The 22,764-nt window shown below is 51.3% G+C and overlaps 2 protein-coding genes across 8 annotated transcripts in view; one reads left to right on the top strand and one right to left on the bottom strand.

Moving 5' to 3' along the window:
- Nucleotides 1–22,764, bottom strand: part of LOC127037812 (zinc finger protein 333-like) — a 1,302,204-nt gene that overhangs the window by 28,650 nt on the left and 1,250,790 nt on the right. The window lies entirely within an intron of this gene.
- The window catches only part of ZNF302 (zinc finger protein 302), a 105,685-nt gene continuing 96,492 nt past the window's right edge, over nt 13,572–22,764 (top strand). For 4 of the 7 annotated variants that reach the window (XM_050929994.1, XM_050929993.1, XM_050929992.1 and 1 more), the window contains exons 1-2: nt 13,572–13,708; nt 20,388–20,470. In XM_050929994.1, coding sequence (XP_050785951.1) covers nt 13,683–13,708; nt 20,388–20,470 — 109 coding nt within the window. In that variant the 5' untranslated portion in view covers nt 13,572–13,682. Of the gene's footprint in view, nt 13,709–17,671; nt 17,748–18,440; nt 18,568–20,387; nt 20,471–21,305; nt 21,441–22,764 lie in introns of those variants that run through there. The other 3 variants (XM_050929996.1, XM_050929997.1, XM_050929995.1) reach the window with 3 other exon arrangements.

Raw genomic sequence — 22,764 nt, 5'->3', positions numbered from 1 at the left:
CTCCCTAATACCCCCAGAACTCCTCCAGCCTGGACGTAGATATTTGTGACTTCCAGGAACCCCCAAAGCCCTCCCCAGGACTTCTCCAGTCCCTACATAGGTATCTCTGCCCCCCACCAGCCTTCTAAGACCCATTGGGCCCCCACCAGCCTGGTTATAGCTATGTGTACGCCACACAAACCCCCTATGCTCCCCAGGGCCCCCTCCAACCGATACGTAGGTATCTGCGCAACCACAACCCCTTAAGTCCCCCAGGGACCCCTCCAGACCATACGTAGGTTTCTGTGACACTTACCAACTCCTTAAACCCCCAGGGACCACTAGAGCCTGGACGTATGTATCTATGCTCACCACAACCCCCTAAGCCATCCAGGGACCTCTCCAGCCCTGACGTAGATATTTGTGCCCCTCATGAAGCCCCTAATGCCCACCAGAACGTCTCCAGCCTGGACGTAGCTATCTGTCCCCCCACGACCCCTAAGCCCCCCAGGGATCTCTAGAGCCTCTACATAGGCGTGATGCTCTGTGCATTACCCTGCGTGGCCACATGGTGTCACTGTTGCTCCATATGGGAAATATTCTGTGCGTTACCGTGCGGGGCCACATGGTGTCACTGTTGCTCCATGCGGGAAATGCTCTGGGCATTACTGTGATGGAGTAGGGACTGTCTGTGTGGGGGATGGGAGAGCAGGGGGTGACTTTAGGACCGGACACGTGCTCAGCCTGTAACCTGAGCTAGGCGGGGGGAGGGGTCAGCACCTTTGCCTGGGAAGCTGGACACAGGAAATGGCCAGCTGGAGGGAGTTGGGTTAGTTCAGTTTCAGTTTTAGTCTCGGTGGTTGGAATTCAGGGATTCCCAAACTGGGAACTAAGTTTCCTGAACCCCTAGAAGGACTTGATTGTGGGGTCCTGCTTGTGCCTCCAAGCTCTGCTGTATCCTTCGCTCCTGTTGTCCAATAAACCTTCTGTTTTACTGGCTGGCTGAGAGTCACTGTGAGTCCCAGGAAGAGGGGTGCAGGACCAGACTCCCCCACACTCCGTGACAGACCCTAAGCCCCTCCGAGACCCCTGCAGCCTGGACGTAGGTATCTGTGCCTCCCACCAAACACCTAAGACACTCAGAGACCCCTCCAGCCTGAACTTAGGTATCTGTGCCCCCCAAAAACCCCCTAAGCCCCCGAGGGACCTATACAGCCAGAACATTGGTATCTGTACCCCATATAGACTCCATAAGCCCCCTGGGACACTCCAGTGTGCACGTAGGTATATGTGCCCCTCAGAAACCCTCTAAGCCCCCAGGAACCCCTACAGCCTGGACATAGGTATTTGCACTCCCACAACCCCCCTTACCCCACCCTTCCAGGACATCTACAATCTGGACGTAGATATCTGTGCCCCTCACAAAACCTCTAACCCCCCCTGGGAACGATACAGCCTGGACATACGTATCTGTGCCCACTCGAACCCCTAAAACCCACTGGTACCCCTACAGCCTGGACATAGGTGTCTTTGGCCCCCACAAATCCCCTAAGACTCCCAGGATGCCTCCAGCCTGGACGTAGGTATCTTTGCCCCCCACTAACCCCCTAAGCCCCCCTGGTAACCCTACAGCCTGGATGTAGGAATATGTGCCCCCCACGAACCCTCTAAGCCCCCCTAGAGCATTGAGATTGGTATCTGTGTCCCCCCCAAACTCTCTAAGCCCCCCAGGGACCCCTATGGCCTGGACGTAGGTATCTGTGCACCCCAAGGCCCCTAAGATCCCCCGGACCTCTGCAGCCTGGATGTAGGTGTGACGGTGCTGCCCGTGGGAGCCAGTTCAGCTCACTCAGAGTGAATTGCAAACAAAACAGGGCAGACAAATCCCAAACGCTGCTGGTTATTTCAATACTTAGATTTACCAAGCCAGCACAAAACAGCTTCTGTAGTATCTCACTGGTTACTTAGAAGTTTAAACCACGCAGTTTCCTTAAAGTACCCAGCCTCAGGCCTCCGTCCAGACACACCTGTTAGATATGATGATGATTCCTGAAAATCTTACTTCATCATATAAAAGAAAAGATTCTTCCGATCCCAAAGGATCAGCCACATAACCAGGTTCAATTATAACTTAGATTTTACCTAAAATACATGCTATAGCCAATTCTTATTAACTAAGCTAAAATTTATTAGAAAAGAAAAGAGAGAGAGTGGGTGTTGGTTAAAAGATTAATAGACATATAGACTTGAATTCAATTTTTGAGGTTCAGAAACAAAGTAGAGATGAGCTTGTAGTTGCCAAAAGTCCTTTTAGAAATAGTCCATAGGCTATAATCCAATGTCCATATTCAGGGTGGCTCCAGTCAATGACTGGGGACCTCAATCCTTGTGGCTTAAGGTTTCCCCCTCTTGAAACCCAAAGCAGATCTGAGATGAAGAAGGATCGTGTCCCAGGTTCTTATACATTTCCAGCAGCCTTTCAGCCTGAGAAAACAATAGGCTTAACTCTTCTTCCAAACATCCTGGCAATTAGTACATCCATCAAACAGTTCAGATACAGATTACCACAACCTTCAAAGAGACACAGACAATAATACCATTTCACTCAAGTATCATCATAAATGTTAATATTCCTTTTTTTGCTCTTTGAATTAAAATTATAGCAATAGACAAGACTTGTTTGCTGACATCACAAGACCTGAGCAAACACCTCCCCTTCTACCTCTAACACTGCAGACTTGCATTTCAAAGCTCTGTTCATTTACATATCTTGTTAACCAGTTTTTAAGGTTCACCCACGGGTCAGGTCAGTCGGTGAGGTGAGTTAATTAACTCTTTCTGGCCCTGTCACCTTTCAATGAGATATTAGATTATACTTATAATGTCACAGTCGTGGTGAGTTGACTGCTGCAGTTCCCCGTAGATTCTGCCTGCGCCTCTCATCGAGCTGGAGTACAGCAGGCGAGGGGAGAGCACTCAATGTATTGCATCTACACTAGACGTGATATATCAACCCCCGCTGGATCGATCGCTGCCCACCGATTCGGCAGGTGGTATAGACATACCCCGAGTATCTGGTGATCAGAGCTGGACCCCTGAGGGGGACACATTGAAGGAACTCAGGGGTTAAGGTGCCTCTATTGTCAACTGTCAGGGCTGCTGTGGCTCAGAGGAGGGTGCTTGACTGTCTGGCAGGCTTAGGCGCCGCAAGCCTTGGAGGTGGGAGAAGTGAAGCGGCCACGGCGTGCTCGGGGTGCTCGTGCTCGGAGCAGGGGTGAGCTGGGGCGAGGGGGGTGCCGCAGGGCAGAGCAGGAGAGTTGCCACAAGAGGGGAGCCTCAGGGTGGAGGGGGGAGCTGCCACGGGTGGGGCGCCTCAGGGCAGGGGTGCGGGGGGGGACAGTGCAAGGTGGAAGTTTCGCATAGGGCATGAAACTTCCTTGCACCGGCCCTGCCCCACGCCCTGCCTGCAGCCAGACCTGCACCCCCTGCCCTGCCCTGCCGGCAGTCAGCCTCTGTCTCCAGCCAACCCTGCACCTTCTGCTTTGCCTGCACCAGCCGCATCCTCCCTGCCCTGTCTCCAGCCAACCCCTGTTGCACCCCCCTGCCTGAAGCCAGCCAGCCCCGCAGCCCTTGCCCTGCCTGAAGCCAGACCCTACCTCCAGCCAACCCCACATCCACTGGTGCCCTGCACTTCCCAGGGCAGTAACCCTGCACATCTGCTTCAATGAGGGGGGCAGGGAGCAGCTGGGACCCACACATGTGCACACCCTAGCGTGACCAGACAGCAAGTGTGAAAAATCGGGACGGCGTGGGGGGTAATAGGATCCTAGATAAGAAAAAGACCCCAAAATTCGGACTGTCCCTATAAAATTGGGACATCTGGTCACCATAGCACACCCCCAGGACTCCTGAGTTCCATTGCTGGGTTTCCTATTGGTTCCTCTTCTGGTTGTTTTCCTTTTCCTGGGGACTTTGGGCAAGTTGCTCCCCCCTCTAGGGCTCTGTCCCCAGCAGTCAAATGGGGATTTCATACTTTCCCGCTATTGGAAAGTGCTGGGAGAATCCCCCAGCAAAAGCTGCTCTGACAGAGCTAAGCAGCATCTGACCAATCAAGGTCGGAGCTCACTGCCCAGGAGGAGTGCTTGGCTCTGGGGTTTCACTTCAGCCCAGTGTAGAGAGAGAGCCCTAACCATGGAGTTTGGCTCAAGAAGACCAAGTCTCCAATTTGTTAAGGGTGTTTAGAATTTCAATCCTGTGCTCCAAAGTGCTTGGTGTCAGTTGTAAACTTTAGGAGCATGCTCTCCACTCCATTTTCCAAATCATTCATGAAAATATAGAATAGTATCTGACACCGGACTGATCCCTGCCAGACCCACTAGGTTCACCCTCCCCGTTGGGCAGCTAAACATGGAGAAGGGCTCCTGGAGTCTTGGCTTTCAACCAGCTCTGCACCCACATTACACTGATTGCAGCTGGACTACATTTCCCTCGTTCGCTTCTGAGAATGTCCTACGGGACTGTGTCAAAAGCCTTAGTAACACCAAGCTAGATCCCATCTATTGTTTACTCACCTCTACCAGGCCCAGAACCCTGCCAAAGAAGGAAAGAGGATTGGTTTGGAATGATTTGTTCTTGACAAATCCACGCTCACTAGTCATAAGAACCAAATCATCCTGTAGGTGCTGCTGACAAACTGAGTGTTTAAGAATGTATTGCAGGATCTCTCCAGCTATGGCAGTCAGGCTAGCTAGTCTGTAAGTCCCAGAGGTCTTTTTGTTCCCCTTTGAAAGATAGGTCCTGTCTTGTTCATGGATGGGAAGATGTTCTTTTTCAGGGGTCTCAGACAAGAACTGGGGCACAACACCTGGTTTGTTAAGGCCACAAAAACGGAGGCAGGAACCTCTTCTCTGCTGCTGGCAAAGAACCACAGGTACCTAAAAGATAGGGACTCACATCTTTGAATGGGCTTTAAAAAGGCAGTGGTTAATAAGTTTGGCCCCGACCATTTCTTGTTTCCACAGACTAGACATTTTAGCAAACTTAAGAATTCCTTGGTACTAAACACTGTGAAACTCCCCTTTCTCCTTCACAGAGGGCTTTAACGCCCCTTATCTCACTTGGGCTCTAAACTGCCCATAGTTCGAGAACTGTTCCTGTTCCCATTGGACAGATGGAAGAAGGGAAGTGACCTACCCAAGGCCTACACAACAAGGCAATGGCAGAGCCAGAAAGAGAAGCAACCAGTTCTGACTCCTGTTCTAACAGATGAAAACACCCCAGAGCCCAGGAATCGAGATGGTGGGAAAATTTCATTCAAACCGTTTCTGTCCGAAAATCCTATTTAGACTAAACCAGTTTGTTTCTCAAAATCATAACAAGTGGGATGAAAGATCTTTGCAAAAATATTTTGTTGCAAAACAAAAGCATCTCCTCTTTGTCAGAGTGTGTTAAATTGTCTCCTCGCACACAAAGAGGAGACACTTACATCTCAACCATTAGATAAGATGCTTCAATCTGAGCTAAGTCGTTGCTACTATTAACAATTTCAAAATAAAAAAATACAAATAAAATAGACTATTTCAGCTAATCTATTATGTCATAATTTGCTCTGAGTAAACATGATGGGAAACTTCATATTATGCACTACTTCTAGTGACACTCCCAAATGGATCCGCATCCTTCACACACCATGAGGTAGGTAAGAGCGGATCATTATTATTTCTACTTGAAAGAGGGAGAAGCTAAGGCTGAGAAAGGAGAATTGACTTGTCTTAGGTCACACAGCCCGTCAGAGGCAGTGTTGGGAATAGGACCGAAGAGCCCTGATTTTCAAACAAACCATCGGATCTTGAATTTCAGACATTGAATGACCTGAATACTGTGCTCTCAGATGAGCTCCAGACCAACAACAGTGACAGTAATTATTCAGCAAGTATTTGAGGAGAACTGCAATGTTAGAGGGAATCATCAACTGCTCAGAGACAATTAATGCAGAGAAGCAGCAAAATTAATCAAAGATAGAACTGGTTCTGACTTATTTACTTGATCTTAAAAGAGAACAACAAGGATCTGAGTCTCCTCCCTATCAATAACCCCCTGCTCAGCCAATCAGGGTAGAGACTGAGGACGGGAGGCTGAGGGTTCTCACCAGAGAGCCCAAAGGATGGCCCAGGTCACCGGTGGGGATCACTGCCCGAGCACTATTTCAGTCCCACATTTTTGGGTGGACCTTCCATAGTGGGAGCTGCAGAGGACTTCCCTGCAACACACACACACACCCCTCCGTCCTGTTGTTGGGAAGGGAACAGGAGAAAGGACAAAAGAAGCAAGAGAAGAAGAGGAGGGAGGGATGGAGGAAGAGGTGAAACAGAAAGGACAAACCCTAATGTCCCCAGTGATTCTAAGGGACAAAATCCCAGGTGCGCAATAAAATTCTGCCTCCTTAAGCTCGTGTTTTCCATGCCTAGAATTCACTTGTCACCAGATAGATCAGACTGAACAGGTTTCAAACCTCCAGGAGGCTCTTACCTTCTAAACAGGGACGGCTGTTTTCTAGTAAAATCACTAAAAGGGAAGGAGGAAACTCGAAAGAGGTTCCTCCTGGCGCTCACCTCCATGACCCCAAATAATCTCTCAGTCCTCTAAGAGAGACCTGGAGAAGGAAACGTGCTGAAGCAAAGCCACAGAGGTTTCTGAGGTTTCCCTGGCCCCTCGCCCCTGTCCTGCCTGGCTGATGTCAGCATCTCTCTGTGAGGTCACCACCTCCCCACCACCTTTGACCAATAGTCTGAGGTCCTGCAAAAGGCCTTTGTGATGTCACTGCCACACCCCTCCCTTGCTGGGCTAATGTCCTGCCCCTGGCCAGGCACTTTGGAGGTTTGAGCTACTCCCTGTGGATCATCCCACTCAAAGAGCGTTCGTTCTAGGCAGCAAGCCGGCTAGACAGGAAAACATCAGACGCTGCTCCCAATTCTACACTCAGTTTTTCAGAAATTAGTCGACTTCATGGTCAGAAGAAACCATTAGAGCATCTAACCTGCATATCACAGGCCTCCGGTATGACACAACAGCTACTTTGGGGGCAAACACATTCCAGAAAGGCATCTAGTCTTCATTATATGACATCAGGAGATGGTGAATCCACCACTTTCCTTGGTAGCTTGTTCCTGTGGTGAATCATCCTCGCTGTTGACTATTGTGCCTTAGTTGTAATATGAATTTGTCTCTTTTCACTTTCCAGCCATTGGGTCTTGTTATGCCTTTCTCTGCTCCATTCAAGAGCCCGTAAATACCCAATCTTTTCTCTCCATTAAGGCACTTCAACACTTCAATGAAATCACCTTTCAATCTTCTTTTGATAAGCTAAACAGGTTGAGCTCTTTCAATAGCTCACTAGAAGGCATTTTTCTCCAGCCCTCAGAACATTTGGTGGCTCTTTGCTGCCCTAGCTCCAATTTCACAACATCTTTTTCAAATGAGGACACCAAAACTGGAGGCAGTATAAAGGTTGTATAAAGGTAAAATTAAATAGGTTGCAGAGGAGTTTTTTTTAATTTCGGCTTTTGTTGCTAAAAATTTTGTCTCTCTGCGGTGAGAAAAAACACTCCCCGAATGCCAAAATTTGAGCCATGAAAAGCGGCAGTGTGAACAGCACTTCATAGGTGGAGCTGTGCTCCCGGTGACGAAGCTCCTGCCCCTCATTGGAGGTAGTTTGGCTTTGTTGCCGAGGAAGCTCTCTCCCAGCGATAAGGACGGCCACACAGCGCACCTTACAATGGCATGGTTAGAGTGGCACAGCTGCACCGTGGTAAGGTGCGCGGTGTAGACACAGCCTCAGAGCTGGGGAAAGCCGACAGGCGCTGAGGAGCACAGGGTTCAGACAGAGACATCCGGTAGGAGAGGCACTATTCACAGGGATTCTCTATAGCCTAGTAAGGTGGAGAGGATGGAAGATGATAATGTACAGGTAGGTTCTGATGAGAAACAGTGAAATGAAAGAGTCTCCCTCAATTACATCATGTAATAGCAGACAGCTAAAATGGGACACATTTTAGAAGTGCTTAAATACAAACGCTAAATGTCTAAGTACTAAGACTGGTGAATTTGAGTGCCTGGTATTGAGTGACGATATTGATAGAATAGGCATCACAGAAATCCCTGCACCCCGTCCTGCACCCACATGGGGAGACTGACCTGTGTGCATGGAGCAGCTGGCATTGCTGCCCCCCACTCCTCCCTGGAACGCTGCTCATCTGGGCACCCCTAGGGGCTGTGGGGGCAAGAAGTGAGATCATCCGAGCTCCCTGCATCCAGGTCACTTTCCTCAGCCGGGCTGCATAGCGGGAGGGCAGAGAGCAGCAGCTTCTGATGCTCCCCTCACAGCACAGCCCAAGTGGGAAAAGTGACCAGGACGCATGGAGCACATAGGGTTGCTCCTTACTCCCCTCAAACCTCTATGGACCCATGGAGGAGCATTGGGGCAGGGAAGAGCAGTGAGCACCTTTGCACTGCCACACGGTGCCCTTTGACCCCTGGAGCCCTGGGCGGCTATCGGGGGGCACCACCCCTAAGGTCGGCCAGGCTCCCCAGAACGAGCAGCAGAAAACACAGAGACTGGCCACACACTGAGCAGTGGTAGCCTGGGTGGCTCGTAATGGAGGCTCAGGGGGGAGGGGTGTCATAACATTTTTTCCGAGATTTGGACCTTAGCGTCCAAAATATGGGTGTTAGCATGAAAACCTCCAAGCTTAGTTACCAGCTTGGACCTGGTAAAGCTGCCACCAGCCAGAGATTTATACAGTGCCTGGCTCACTGTGGTCTCCCCAAAACCTTCCCCGGGGGACCCCCAGACTCAGATGCCTTGAGTCTCACAACAAAGGGGAATAAACCATTTCCCTTCCCCCTCCTCCCCTCCAGGTGTTCCCTCCCTGGGTTCCTGGAGAGATATACAGAAGCAAGCTCCGTGAATCTAAACAGAGGGACTCCCCCCTCCCTGTTTCCAGTCCTGGAAATAGAAGTACCAAGATAGCTAATCTCTCTTCCCCCTTACCCAGAGGGTATGCAAAGTCAGGCTAGTAAATCTAACACAACGAGATTTTCCCCCTGACTTCTTCCTCCCACCAATTCCCTGGTGAGCTGCAGACTCAATTCCCTGGAGTCCCCACTAAAGAAAAAATCCAACAGGTCTTAAAAAGAAAGCTTTATATAAAAAGAAAGAAAAGGACATAAAAATGGTCTCTCTGTATTAAGGTGACAAATACAGGGTTATTTGCTTAAAAGAAAAAAATGAATAAACAGCCTTATTCAAAAAGAATACAATTTAAACATTCCAGCAACTACACACATGTAAATACAAAAAAAAAAAAACAATATAAACTTATTGTCTTATTATCGTTGTACTTACAACTTGGAAACAGAAGATTAGAAAGGCAGGAGATAGAAAAATCACTCTCATAGCCGAGACGCCACAGACACAAGACAAAGAACAAAGAACTCACACACAAACTTCCCTCTACCCAGATTTGAAAAAGTCTTGTTTCCTGATCTGTCCTCTGGTCAGGTGTTTTAGGTTACTGGTGTTACCCCTTCATAGGTAAAAGAACATTAACCCTTAGCTATCTGTTTATGACAAGGGGGCTCAGCCTCCCCAAACCTTGCACTGCCAAGGGGACAGTGGGGCCCATGATCAGGGGCCCTGGCCAAGTTAGGTCCCCCTAGAAAAGTCTCCCCTATGTCAGCCCCAGGGCTGGAGGAGCTCCCACTCCCTGCTACAGCCCGGGGGCTGCAGCAGGGGCACAGAGCTTCTCTGGTCTCAGGGCCACAGCGGGGCAGGGGTAAAGGAGTGATAGGGTGGGGCTGGTGGGGGAAGGGGTGGAACAGAAGTGACAGTGGATGGGGCCATGGGTGGAAGGGGGTAGAGCCACAGACAGAAGGTAGGGGCATGGTTCTGGTGCTGGGGCCCCCACACTTGTTCTCCCTTTCCCAGGGGTTTGGCATCACTAGCCCCGGCTTAGCGAGTAGGGTTCAGTGGTCCCTATAATGTGGGGTGCGACTCCTAGAGGGACACAGAGGAACCTTCATGGGGGCACCTCAGGACCTGAGCCAGCCCACATAGAGGGCAGGGAGGGAGCACCACTCTGCCACAGCTCTTCCCCAACCCCACCCTCAGCCTGAGACTCTGGCTCCCAGCCCGGCGTCGACCCCTTTACCCCTGTCCGCACCCCTCTCCCCAGCAAGCAACAGCCCCACTCCTCCCAGCCCCGGTTCTTGACCGTGGCTTCCGAGGGGCCACAGCCATGGCTAAGAGGGCACAATGTGAAATGTTTGGGGACCACTGGTTTAGGGTGACGTCCTCAATCACTTCTCTGCAGTCCAATAAAAGCTATTCCTCACTCACCTACCCCTCCATCAGGACGGACTAGGTATGTTCTGCTGCCCTTCACTCATACAGGAAGGAGAATAACATTTCATTCCACTCAATCCTAAAGTGATTTGTAACCCAAGACCATCCCAAACTGGTCATTTTGGGGAAGCAGCCCCATCATGCTGCATAGCTAGGCAGAGTAGGTGTGTCTATGCAAACACGGTCTGTTCCTGAAGTCTTTCCCCAGCTCCTCACTAGGTGAGAGAGGGGAGCTCATTCAGACCCTGCTTACGCTTAGTATTTAAAAACTCCTTAGTGTCCCAATCTCTGCCGGTCTTAGATTTCTCCTCCTGTCTGTTTTTTGACAGCTCAGAGGAGGTGAACGAGTGGTTAAGGTGATGGACTGCTACCACACTATGCTCTGCCTGCATGGGTTCAAATCCCATTCTCATCAGAGGCATTTAGTCTTCACCCTCCTTTATAGACAACCATCTCCCCCTTTGGTACAATAACAGATCAAACAATGTTGCTTGTGTTACCCAAAATTGGGTCAGATAGTAAGCTTAGAGAGGACTAATAATGCCCCTCCCTCTCAGAGTTTGGCAGAAAGCAGCACATTTATTAGCTTGATAGCTAAGCTCAAAAGAAGGGATGGGGGAGGGTGTCACACTCATACTCACGCTCCCAGGACAGGCCTGGCAGTGGAGATGTCAGGATCCTTTAAGGTAAGTGTCCCACAGCGCAGCGATGGACGGTGCGATGAAGATCAGTCTCCCTGAGGTGCAATAGAATGTAACACAGCGAACCACTGGCCAGATGGGCCGGGTGAAGGGCATTCACTTGAGGTACAAAGGAGAGTGGGAAAGCCACTTCACAGGCATTCAAAGAGGGAAAGGACACAAGCTGGGGGAGTTTAACAGACCTTTTGAGCATACAGGTTATACAGAGCATACAGATCACTGCTGCTCCTACAACATGATAAGTTCTCAAGCAGCATGTTTCTTCCTTTGCCCATCTGTTAATTTTGATGATTATTGATGGAAATATTTTGCCATTGGGTTGTGTGTTTACACAGAAATTGACATTTACCAACAAATACGCAATTCTTCCAAGCCTGCCTAGTCTGCAGTTGATGGGTTTAGAGGGACACATTCACTCTTCCAGGTCCCCATGCCAGGCCTGTGCTCTCCAGGCTGTCAACTTCCCACACTGCTGGGATCCTTCCCTCATCTTCCCCCAGACCACTGCTCCACCCCCACTTCTGGTATTCCCTCCCCACACTGTCTAACTCCCCTGCTGGCAGGATCCCTTTCCTTTCCTGTCTCCACTCTGGGCAAAAGCTCTGTACTGTTCCCACACCAGAAGCTGAACCCAGGCCACCTGGATGAAAACCAGAAATCCTGACTAGCCCATATGGGACTATTGTTGCATCTGACGAAGTGGGTATTCACCCACGAAAGCTCATGCTCCAATACGTCTGTTAGTCTATAAGGTGCCACAGCACTCTTTGCTGCTTTTATTACTATAACTCAGGCCTTGGCTACATTGGAGAGTGGTAGCGCTGGTGGTGGCTTTACAGCGCTGTAACTTACTCCCCGTCCACACTGGCAAGGCACATACAGCGCTGTATCTCCCTGGCTACAGCGCTGGCTGTACTCCACCTCGACGAGGGGAATAAAGAGAACAGCGCTGTGCTGCAGCGCTGGGGTGCCAGTGTAAACAGTGATTAATCTTACTACGCTGTCACTGACCTCCGGAACTTCCCATAATGCTTTTAAGTAGAGATAACGCTCTTTGTTTTGGTGTGATGCCTCTGTTTGTTTTGTTGTGAGCTCGGGGCTCCCAGAGCTGCTTAGCTAAAAACCAAACACAGTTACTGTTTGCAGTGAATGAGCAGAGGCAGGGGGATCCCTTTGGAACGCCCACAGCTGGTGTTTGCTTGAGGAGAGAAGCAGCCCGGTCGGCACGGGGGGGGGTCTGATTTGGAGCAGCAGCTTATCTGGTCTGTGACGAAAAAAACAAAGGCAGCTATTTGCATTTAGTGAATGAGAGAGGGGTGGGGGAAGGGGTTGGAACTTGCAAGGCAGGGAGCTGACACAGTGTCAGCTCCAAAAATCCACTCGCTCTGTCTCCCCCACGCTCCCTGTCACACTCTGCCCCACCCTTCTCTTTTGAAAGCACATTGCAGCCACTTGAACACTGGGATAGCTGCCCATAATGCACCACTCCCAACAGCGCTGCAAATGTGGCCACACTGCAGTGCTGGTAGCTGTCAGTGTGTCCACACTGCAGCGCTTTCCCTACACAGCTGTAGGAAGACAGCTTTAACTCCCAGCGCTGTACAGCTGCAAGCATAGCCAAACCCTCTCTAAGCCGACCCCTTATGAGAGCAGCAAGGACTAGTGTGACTGGATGTCCCGATTTTTGGGTCTTTTTTCTTATATAGCTGCCTATTACCCCCACCCCCTGTCCAAGTTTTTCACATTTGCTGTCCAGTCACCCTAGCAGGGGTTGCACACAGGGCTGCATTAACCTTCAGGTGCTGAGGTTTCCCTCTCTCCATTCCCAGAGCCTGTGATCAGGAAACAGACATCAGGGCTCCCAGGTGCTGCACAGACCACGACTGAGATCAGACCCCATATCGTGCAAGGTGCTGTATAAACCCTGGCCAACATTGGGACACCCAGGAGGTTCCCCTCAATTTCCCTGAGTCTCTGCTGCCCAACTTCTTCTGACTCCCTCTGGATCACCCCCCCCCTCCGCCCGCAAAAAACCACCTTTCCAAACAGTCCTTCTTTCCCTGCCCCCTGATTCTGCTTTCACACCCTGGGACCATCTCCTCTCTTCCTCTCTCCCCCTCCAGGTGAAGCAGAGATGGAGGCAACTTCAGCCACTGGAGACAGCCCCAGCGAGCGCTGCAGCCAGCCCCGGGGTGGGGTGTTTGCAGACACAGGAAGGGAGCAGCTGGGAGGGGGGGTGCTGTGCTGGGAAGAAGGAGGCAGGAGAACAAAGCCCACAGACCCAACACTGGGCAGCTCCTGGGGGCGGGACTCTGGCTCAGCTCGGGGGCGGGGCAGCTCCTGGGGGCGGGGCTCTGGCACAGCCCAGGGGCGGGGCAGCTCCTGGGGGCGGGACTCTGTGTCAGCTCGGGGGCGGGGCAGCTCCTGGGGGCGGGGCTCTGGCTCAGCTCAGGGGCGGGGCAGCTCCTGGGGCGGGGCTCTGGCACATTGTGACGCGGAGCCCGGGCTGAGCAGCTGCTCCCTGGTTCTCCACGTGCTGCCAGCAGCGCTGCAGCTGCCCGAGCCGGAGCGGAGCCGCTGTTCTCAGCTGCAGCCAGGACATGCCCCCGGCCCCGCTGGGATCCAGGTGGGGACAGAGACTGGGGCCCGGGGGTTCCCCTTGGTGTGGCTGGCGGGGGCGGGAGGGGAGAAGCCGGAGCTGCAGGCGGGGGAAGTGCGGCTGGGACATTGTGACCCGGAGCCCCCGGGGAATGTAAGAGGACCCTGGGGGGAAGGGAAAGTGACTCTGCCCCAGGGGAGCCTGGGAGGAGCCTCGGAGCCGCCTCGGCCCCAGTGGAGCTGCAGCAGGATCCGCCCGCCCCGCTGGGATGGGGGGGCCGGGGCCCGGCCGTCGTGTGGGGGGGGCGGACCCCGGGGTCCGGCCCGGGGGGCGGGGAGCCTAGGGCAGAGCCTGAGGCCCGGCGGGGGGGCCGAGGGGGAGCCCGGGGCCCGGCGGGGGGGGGGCGGTGTATTAAATCGCTCCCCATAGCAATGTGCTACTCCCGGGCACTGCGCATGCCCAGTAACAGCCGCTGAAGCCGCTTCCCTTCCCCCTGCCCGGACCAGCCGTAACGTTCCGCCGGGCGCTGGGGGCGGGGCTGGAGCGGGGCGGGGCAGTAACAGGGAGCGTGCGGGGGGGGGCGCTGAGCAGGAAATTGATGGGCGGGGGCGGTCAGGCAGCTGGAGGCAGGGTCGGAGGGGGGGCTAAAGGGCACAATCCGGGCTGAGGGGAGGAGCAGGAGTTGAGCTCAGGGGGAGGCGCTGGCAGAGCCCCCCCCTTCGGTGTCTGTGGGGTGTCAGGGCGGGGAGAAGCCGGAGTTGCAGGGAGGGGGAGGTCACTGGGGTGGAGGGGGGTAGATCTGTCTCTGTGCAGCCAGGACATTCCCGGGGTGCGGGGGGAGGTGAGTTAACTGGATCCTGTCCCTGTTTTTGCCACTTCCTCCCACACACACATTCTCTCAAGATTTCCCCTTTTCTCTCTCATTATCACACGTGGCTATAAAATCCAGGGAGATTTCCCGCCCGCGCCCCAATGATCAGCTCTCTAATTGCCTTTAATTTTCCCTTTTCTCTCCATACTTCTCAAATGTCAATTTAAAATCTCTCCGATGGGGGGGTGGATTTTCCCACCCATTTTATCTGCAGCGATTTGTCCTTGTTTGGGTGGGAAATTGTTGCCCTGGATCATTCCCCAGAACATGGCTCCCACTGGAGTGGGATGGGATGAGGTTCCCGTTCTCTGCCAGGGCAGGGAAGGGAAGAGCACATCCCCCATGGAGACTGCCCAGACCCCATTTCCCAATCCCCCTGCTGCCCCCTTCCATTGTCCAGGGAGCCTTCCAGCTCCCCCCCCCCCCCGTTAAATCAGCTTCCTCAAAGGGCTCTGAGCTGCTCACGTGAATGGTTGCCCCGGGGCCAGGGGGGACCATCACATTCTGTTTATGTATTGGACAGTCATATAAAATCCAGTCCAACAGTCCCCCTTTTCCACTAGTTATTTAATAGCAACATCAAATCCCCTCCGATCTTGGTGGTTTTCTCTCATGTTATCAAATGTCGTTTGTGACAGGTTCTCTCTGCGTGTCTCAAAGATTGATATAAAATACCCCAACCATTTGCCCCACTTCTCTCTAGTTGTTTTATTTCTAATTGAATATGATGGGTTGTTTCCCAATGTGCTAAGATGCAGCCGCCTCTGGGGTGGATCCATGGTGGCCATTATTTGCTAGTGACAGCCCGTGGATCTTTCTTGCCCTCCAGGCCTTCCATTCTCCTGTTAAAGAAGCACCCCCCAGGCTCCCTCTGCCTGTGTGACTGGCCAGCAGGAGGTGGTGTTAACTTTCTAGCCACTTCTCACACTCTGTGAGGTAACACTTGCAGGGGCAGGGAAGGTGTCTGGGTGGGGACATTGCCGCTGAAGGGGCATTGTGGTAGGGGGAGGCCTCTGGGTGGCTGGGCAGGGGGTACCCTAGTTAGGTTGGTGGATTGTGGAGGTTTGGGGTTTTCGGGGGTGGTGGTTCTGATGTGCCCATCCCTGAGGCTATGGGTCCTGGAGGTGGGTATCGCTGGGGGCCTGGTGGCTGCAGAACAGTGGGGGTGGGTGTCTCTTGGGGAGGCGGGACAGAGGGTTAGAGGGAGCCTGGTTCTGTGCCAGGGGCTCTGTCTGTGCTTCCCCTGCTGGTTCCTGGTTTTGTTGCCATGCCCAGTGCACAGAGCTGGGGGAGGGGATCCCTGGCACTAGGTGAGGGCATGCCAGGGAAGCAGAGTGAGGGGTCCCACTGTAAAGCATCAGGGGGTCACACTGGGCAGAGGAGGGGGTCCCAGGCAAATGTCAGGGTAGATCGTGCTGGAGGGTGGGGGAGTTCCTAGGCAGGCAGTGAGGGTCTGAGTTCCCAGTGGGTGGGGGGTCCCTTGAGGGTGTCTCTGGCTGCTGGGGGCTCTTGGTGGGGGGAACCCTTTGGGATTCCCAACCTGGCAATCATGGTGTGGTGGGGGTTCTCTGGCCGGTGGAGCTTTGAGGTGTATCTGGGGTCCCTGGCCAGGGACTCGGGGCTGCGTCCCAGGGAATATCTGATGGGCCCCTGGCTGGGGGGTGTCTGGGGTCCCTGGCTGGGGGGTCTGGGCTCTGGGTACTAGGGGGTGTCTGGGGGCTGCTGCTAACCATGATCCTTCTCTCTGGTCAACTTGTGCCAGAGTCCTGGCTCCTAATCACCAGGTCACCAAGTCCATTCCCCAGTCACGTGCCCTGTCACTGTGATAACTTTCTGTCCACTTAGCAAACACTGTTAGTGTGAAATCACAGATTTTGCTTTTCTCCTCTTTTGAAAACTGCAGGAACTTTCGGTTCCGTTTGGAAAATTTGTGCCCCCAGTCCTTGTCCTAGATCTGCGGGGGTGAGGGAGGTGGGAAGGGAGTCAGCACTGCCACACGATGGTCTTTTCCACAGCATTCTGGACTCATTCTTTCTGAAATCCGGTGTCATTGAGACCATTGTTAATCCAGAGTCACTGTATGGAAAGACAAGGAGTGATTCCAGATGAACAGTGGGTCAAATGAGATCAGCCATTCTCCCTGTGAGGAGGGGCTCCCATTAGCTGCTCTCCCCAGAGAGCTAAAGGAGGGAAGCTGCTCAAACGCTCTGTCCCTCTCTGCTCAGGATATTGGGGTTCAGCTTCCTGGGTCAGAGACTGCAGCCTCCATTGTGATCTGGGAGACCAGGCTTGGCAGCTGCTGCTCCCCCAGTGGGGCTCTGTGCTGGGAAGTGACCTTAATTAAAGCTTCTTCTCTGCCCGGCCCAGGGGATGACTTTCTGCAGCTGGTCCTAGCCCCCAAGGCAGCCCTGGGCCCTGTTACTACTAAATTCTGAGCCAGAGTCTCCAGGTAACTGAAAGACCTCAGGGAATGTCCTAGGGTCTGGCAAGAAAGTGACTCTGCACAAACACCACCACCTCATTTCTCCTCCCATTAGCGGTTGCCAGGAGGAAATCCAGCCATGGGAGAGCAAAGCCCCCAGGAATGGGACTGTCCCAGCCAGAGGGGCAGGGAGAGAGGACAGGGGAAGGAGAGACTGAAAGGGGCAGTGGGAGAAATGAATGTGGGGGAGAGATTTCCAGCTCTCTAGTCCACCCAGACACATGTATTGCTGCATCCTGGGGCAGAACCACTTTCCAGTGAACAAAACAAGGATCAGACAGAGCAAAAGCCAGTTCCTGACTCCATATTCCCCCTGCTGGGGTGTGGCTGCCGTGGGGTCAGTGTCTGAGGGAATCCCCCACAGTGACTCCTTTGGTTCTGCTCTTTTCTAGCCTTGTGTTCAGAGAAGGGGTGAGGGGAGAGAGAAGGGAGGTTAAAAATGTGTCTGTGGACTTAGCCTGGCAGGAGGGGCCAGGTCTAAAATGTAATAAACAGATTGAGCATTTCCCAGCATGACAGAATCTAGGGTGTCTGTCTGCAGGGAAAGGGCCTGGGGGAATTATGATGTGAAATTAACTAAAACCGGTTCTGAAACACCCACAACTGCCCTTCTCCCCCAGACAGGCTGCAGAATGACGTCCGTGTTTTGCTCCAGCTCATCCCAGCCTGGCATGGGACAGGGAAGAGAAATGGCTGCAGTGGAGTCAGTCCAGGTAGAGATTATCGGGGGATTGCTGGTGGGTTCCTGCTGGAGGAAAGGGAGAGCAAATACACCAGAGGTGGGAAGGTTTGCAGAGTCTGGTTTGGAGGTTGGAGCAGGGCAGGAAATTCACAGCGTGGGGAAAGGAGGAGGCCAGGGTGTGGCAGACCTGCTGGGAGTTATTTACTAAGTGGCCTAGATTCTAGGAACAGACCCAGGAGGTTTGGAGGTGGAAATGCCCTAATTTGTGAAGAGAGAAAATAACCCACCTACATGGAGCTAGTCAAACTGACCAGAATCCTAGTGCTGGAGCCTGACCTCACTAACCAGCAGCTGCTGTGAGATATAAAGGGGACACCCATGAGTCAGACTTATTGGAGCTGCCTCTCCCTTCATATCCCGCTCCTCACAATGAGGAGGGTGTTGGGCATCCTACCAGCGAGCTCTCCCTGGACCCTGCTAGGGGCTCCATCTCCTGTATCAGCCAGTGGCTAGTAGGGGGGTGATGGATATGCTGGGAGAGATAAGGGGCTCTCTCTTCATCCCCTCACCCTGGCATTTGCTGGATACTCTGAGCCAGGTCGAGGTGGGACTCTCCTGACTATGATCCACCCAGAGCTTCCATTTGATTCACTCCTCTCTGCCACAAATAGTGGGGCTGTGAGTGGGGCAGCAAGTCCTTAGTGTTGGACTCTTGCTCTTTCAGGGGCCGGTGACCTTCAAGGAGATGGCTATGTATTTCACCAGGGAAGAGTGGGCTCTGCTGGACCCCACTCAGAGAGCCCTCTACTGGGATGTCATGCAGGAGAACTATGAGACTGTGACCTCACTGGGTAAGGGTTCCTGTCCCTTCTGTTCTTGGAAGGGGAAATGAAGAGTGAAGGTTCACGCCACCCCCACAATGCCATCTGTACCCTGTCCTGTTTCAGCATCACCCCAATAGGCCAGTGACACACATACTACCAGAGACCCTCCTCTGCTGCAGAACACTTTGGGAACAGAGCACAGGAGCCGTATTGCACAGTGTCAAATATCTCCTGTTTGCTCAAGTGAAACTGGGGGTTAGGTCTGGCATAACTGTCCCATACCCCTAATCATTTTTGTTGCCCTTTTCTGAACCTTTTCCAATTCCAATATATCTATTTTTGAGATGGGGTGACATCTGCATGCAGTATTCAAGATGTGGGTGTATCATGGATTTATTTGCTGTTTTTACAAATATGATCTATGAGATATTCTGTCATGTCTATCCCTTTCTTAATTATTTCCTACATTGTTCACTTTTTTTCACTGCTGCTGCACATTGAGTGGATGTTTTCAGAGAACTATCCACAGTGACTCCAAGATCCATCTCTTGAGTGGAAACAACTAATTTAGACCCCATCATTTTGTTTGTATAGTTGGGATTGTGTTTTCCAATGGGCTGCACTATGTGCTATCCTGTCATCTAGCACTGCTGAGATCCTGGATTCAGTAATACCCCTGCCCTTCCTGTTCCCTTTCTCCACCGAACCCCGCCAGCCCATGCTTCCTGTTCCCAGCTTCCCCAGGATTCTCGCACTGTCTCTGAACCTCTCTGTCAGCAAGAAGCAGTGCCAGGGACACTTGCCCTCTGTCTGGAGTCTTCGATTTCTGGGACATATTTACTTTCTCTGTGTTGTAAGAGGCTCTGTCGTAATGAGTGTCTGTGACGTTACCCAGAGTACAATCCGGATTGTTAAATAGCTGTCTCCTCAGTCCTCCAGCATGGGTTGCCTTTTCCACTGTTTTCCCGCGAGAACAGCCCCTCTTGGCCAATTAACACACAGTCTCCAGCATGTAACTCACTCCCAGCTACACAGTATTGAGTGCTGCTAGACAGCCACTCATGAATTACACCTCAGGAGAAAACCAGCAAATTCTCAAGTGCCCAACTTTCCCCCAGAAATGTGCATCTTGCACTGTCCAGCACGCTACTGAACGACACAAGCTCATATGAAGTCTGTCATTTCATTAGCGGAAAATGACATGCACCAGCTTGTTATCCCAAACAGAGTTTCCAACACACTTCAATCCACACATACTGGTTAGATGAACAATAAACCAAGATTGTTAACTACCAAAAACTAAAACTAGGCCTAGTCCATGAAAAGGGCACTCCCAGGAGGGACTGTATAAAGGCTGGAACGTGAAACACCTTTGTAAACCTGAGACAGCTGCCTTGGGGACAATGACAGGGAGAATCCCCCAAAGTGACTCCTTTGTTTCTGCTCTTCTCTGGCCTCCGATTGTTCCTTCCAACGTGGAGTACTTTGCACTTGTCTCTACTGAATTTGATCCTATTTACTTCAGATCATTTCTCCTGTTTGTCCAGATCATTTTGAATTTTAATCCAATCCTCCAAAGCACTTACAACCCCTCCCAGCTTGGTGTTGTCCGCAAACTTGATACGTGTAAGAGAGAGACTGTTACTGGGAGGGTTTCCCCATGTGTCAGAGGGTTACACCCTGGTGGGAGGGGGCTAGGCCTGTACTGGAATAAGGTCACTCTGTGCTTCACAGTGTGCCAGAACCTAGAATGTGCATTAGCAGGGGAAAAGCTGGGGGGAATCGGCTTGTGGAATGGACAAAAGCCTAGTCTGAATTCTCACACCTTGCCCTTTTCACCCTGGCAGGCCAGAGAATAACATCCATGTTTCGCTGCAGATCATCTCGTCCTCCCAGGGGCAAGGAAATGGCTGCAATGGAGCTGGCTCAGGTAAGAGATTATCAGGGTGGCGGGCTCTGCTTGGAGGTTGAGGAGCAGTAAATGCATAAGAGGGTGGGAATTGCTAGAGGTGGTGGGAAGCAGGAAATATCTCGGGTGGAGAAAGGGAGGGGACAGCATGTGACAAACCTGTTGAGACTTGTGTAGTGTAGGGTGTGATGGGTTGTCACCCCCAGGAGGCAGTTTGTGGAGCTTCTGGGAACTGCTGTGTCCTCTAACCCTCACGCTGGGCTGGCCCTTCTCACACTGCTTTGCTGGAGATTTCGCCAGCCTCTCCAGGGCCTGTTATCACCCAACACAACAGCAGGTGGCGCCATGCAGCCAACTAAGCTACCTGAGTGCGTTACCTAAGCCACTCAAGGACAGATAGAAGACAAGAGCCAATTTCCCACTCCCCAACCTTGCACACTTGCTGTAGTATAAATCCAGAATGATACCATCTTATAGTGCACAGGGATCTCTATAATGCAAGCTCATTAATGTAGTTCCCCTTCCCCTCGATATGGAACAGATGTGCACAACAAGCTGAGATTTTCCCCAGACACTTCACTCAAAATACGCTGGTTAAGATAAAGCATCAAACAAGTTTATTAACTGCAGAAAGATAGATTAAGTGATTATAAGTGATAACAAACAGATCAAAGCAGATTATTTAGCAAATAACCAAAACTCAGACTAAGCCTAACATACTAGATGGATAGAATTTGAATTAGCAATTTCTCACCCTGACTGATGGTACAAGCAGTCCCCCAAGTTTCCATACACAAGCTAGAAATCTCTTGATCCTGGGAGCAGCACTTCCCCCACATCCGTTTTTGTTTCTCAGGTGTTTCCAGAAGTTCTCTTGTGTGGGGAATGAGGCCAAGAGATGATGTCACTCCCCACCTTATGTAGCTTTTCCATATGGTGGGAACCTTTTGTTCCAAACTCAGTTCCTAGTCCAGTTTGTGGAAAAATACAGGTACTAAAATGGAGTTTAGTGTCATGTGGTCTGGTCACAGGCCCTGCTGAGTCATAGTAGCCATGACTCATAGGCTGGCTGAAACATTCACAGGAAGGCTAAGCTCTTCCACAGTCCATTGTCTTTGTTGAGCCATCAGCACTGTCTGGCTTCTTCATTGTTGTACCTGAAAGGCTCATTGTGGGTGTTACCCAGAGTAAGCACATTTGAAATACAGATACAGAGTCAATATCCATAACTTCAGATACGAACATGATATGTGCACACAAATAGGATAATCATATTCAGCAAATCAGAACTTTTCCAGTGACACCACACATGATGCATCTTGTACAAAATAGATCATAATTATGTCCTAATCATATTATAATCATACCACTATGATGAATATGGGGGTGTAGTGTCAGATAGGTCCTAATTTCAAGGCACAGGAGTTGGGAATGGAACTTCCCCTCTTTGTGGAACAGGAAATAACCTTCCAGCCAGGGCTGGGACAACTTCCCAGACTCTCAGTGATGGAGCCTGAATCTACTGGCATTTCATTAATTACCACCAACCCCAATCTTTGTGGCAACTGTAAACTTTATCAGTGATGATTTTGTACTCTCTTCTAAGTCATAGATAAGAATTTTAAGTAGCACAGGGCCAAGAACCAATCCCTGCAGGAACCTGCTAGAAAGAAATCCACTTTCAAGCCAGCAACTCATCAATACTGCTAAGAACCTGATATATCCATTTTGGAATGTATCTGACTGCTTTTCCATTTAAATTCTTTCTGTCTTTCTTTCTTTTAAACCTTTAGTTAAGATGCTAAAGAATTGTCTGGAAGGATGGAATTTAACTTCATTCTTTCATTTGTTCTTTCTTTTAAACATTTAGTTGAACTGCTAAAGGATTGGTTGGCAGCATGGTATTTTGGATGAGATCCAAACCTGGGTAATGTGGCTAACCTTCTACCCACCCACTTCCTGGATCCAATTAGGATCACTCTCCTGCTGCCCTCTGGCCATGCTGTATCACAGTGAGCAGAGTTTTTAAATAACTTCTCACTGTACGGGACCTAGTTGCTGATTAGGAGTCAGAGAACTGTCATGCAATAAAGGGGGCCGTGTGATTTCTTTTTTCAGAGTCTCATTAACCAGTGTGTGGGATCAGAAGCACAGTTTGTGACTGGTCAGTGAGTTTAACTTCAGTGTTAACCACCAGTTTGGGGAGCATCTGCTCTCCCTTTTTCAGCCTGCTCTGACCTTGGCATTTTCAGTGAGGACTGCCCCAGGCACACTAGGTCACACTAAGCACTGAAGATAAATTAATAGAATGTTTT

The sequence above is a fragment of the Gopherus flavomarginatus genome, chromosome 20 (assembly GCF_025201925.1).
Source record: "Gopherus flavomarginatus isolate rGopFla2 chromosome 20, rGopFla2.mat.asm, whole genome shotgun sequence".
Lineage (NCBI taxonomy): Eukaryota > Metazoa > Chordata > Testudines > Testudinidae > Gopherus > Gopherus flavomarginatus.
Note: the sequence above shows the minus strand (reverse complement) of the source record. Positions and strands in the feature narration are given on the sequence as shown.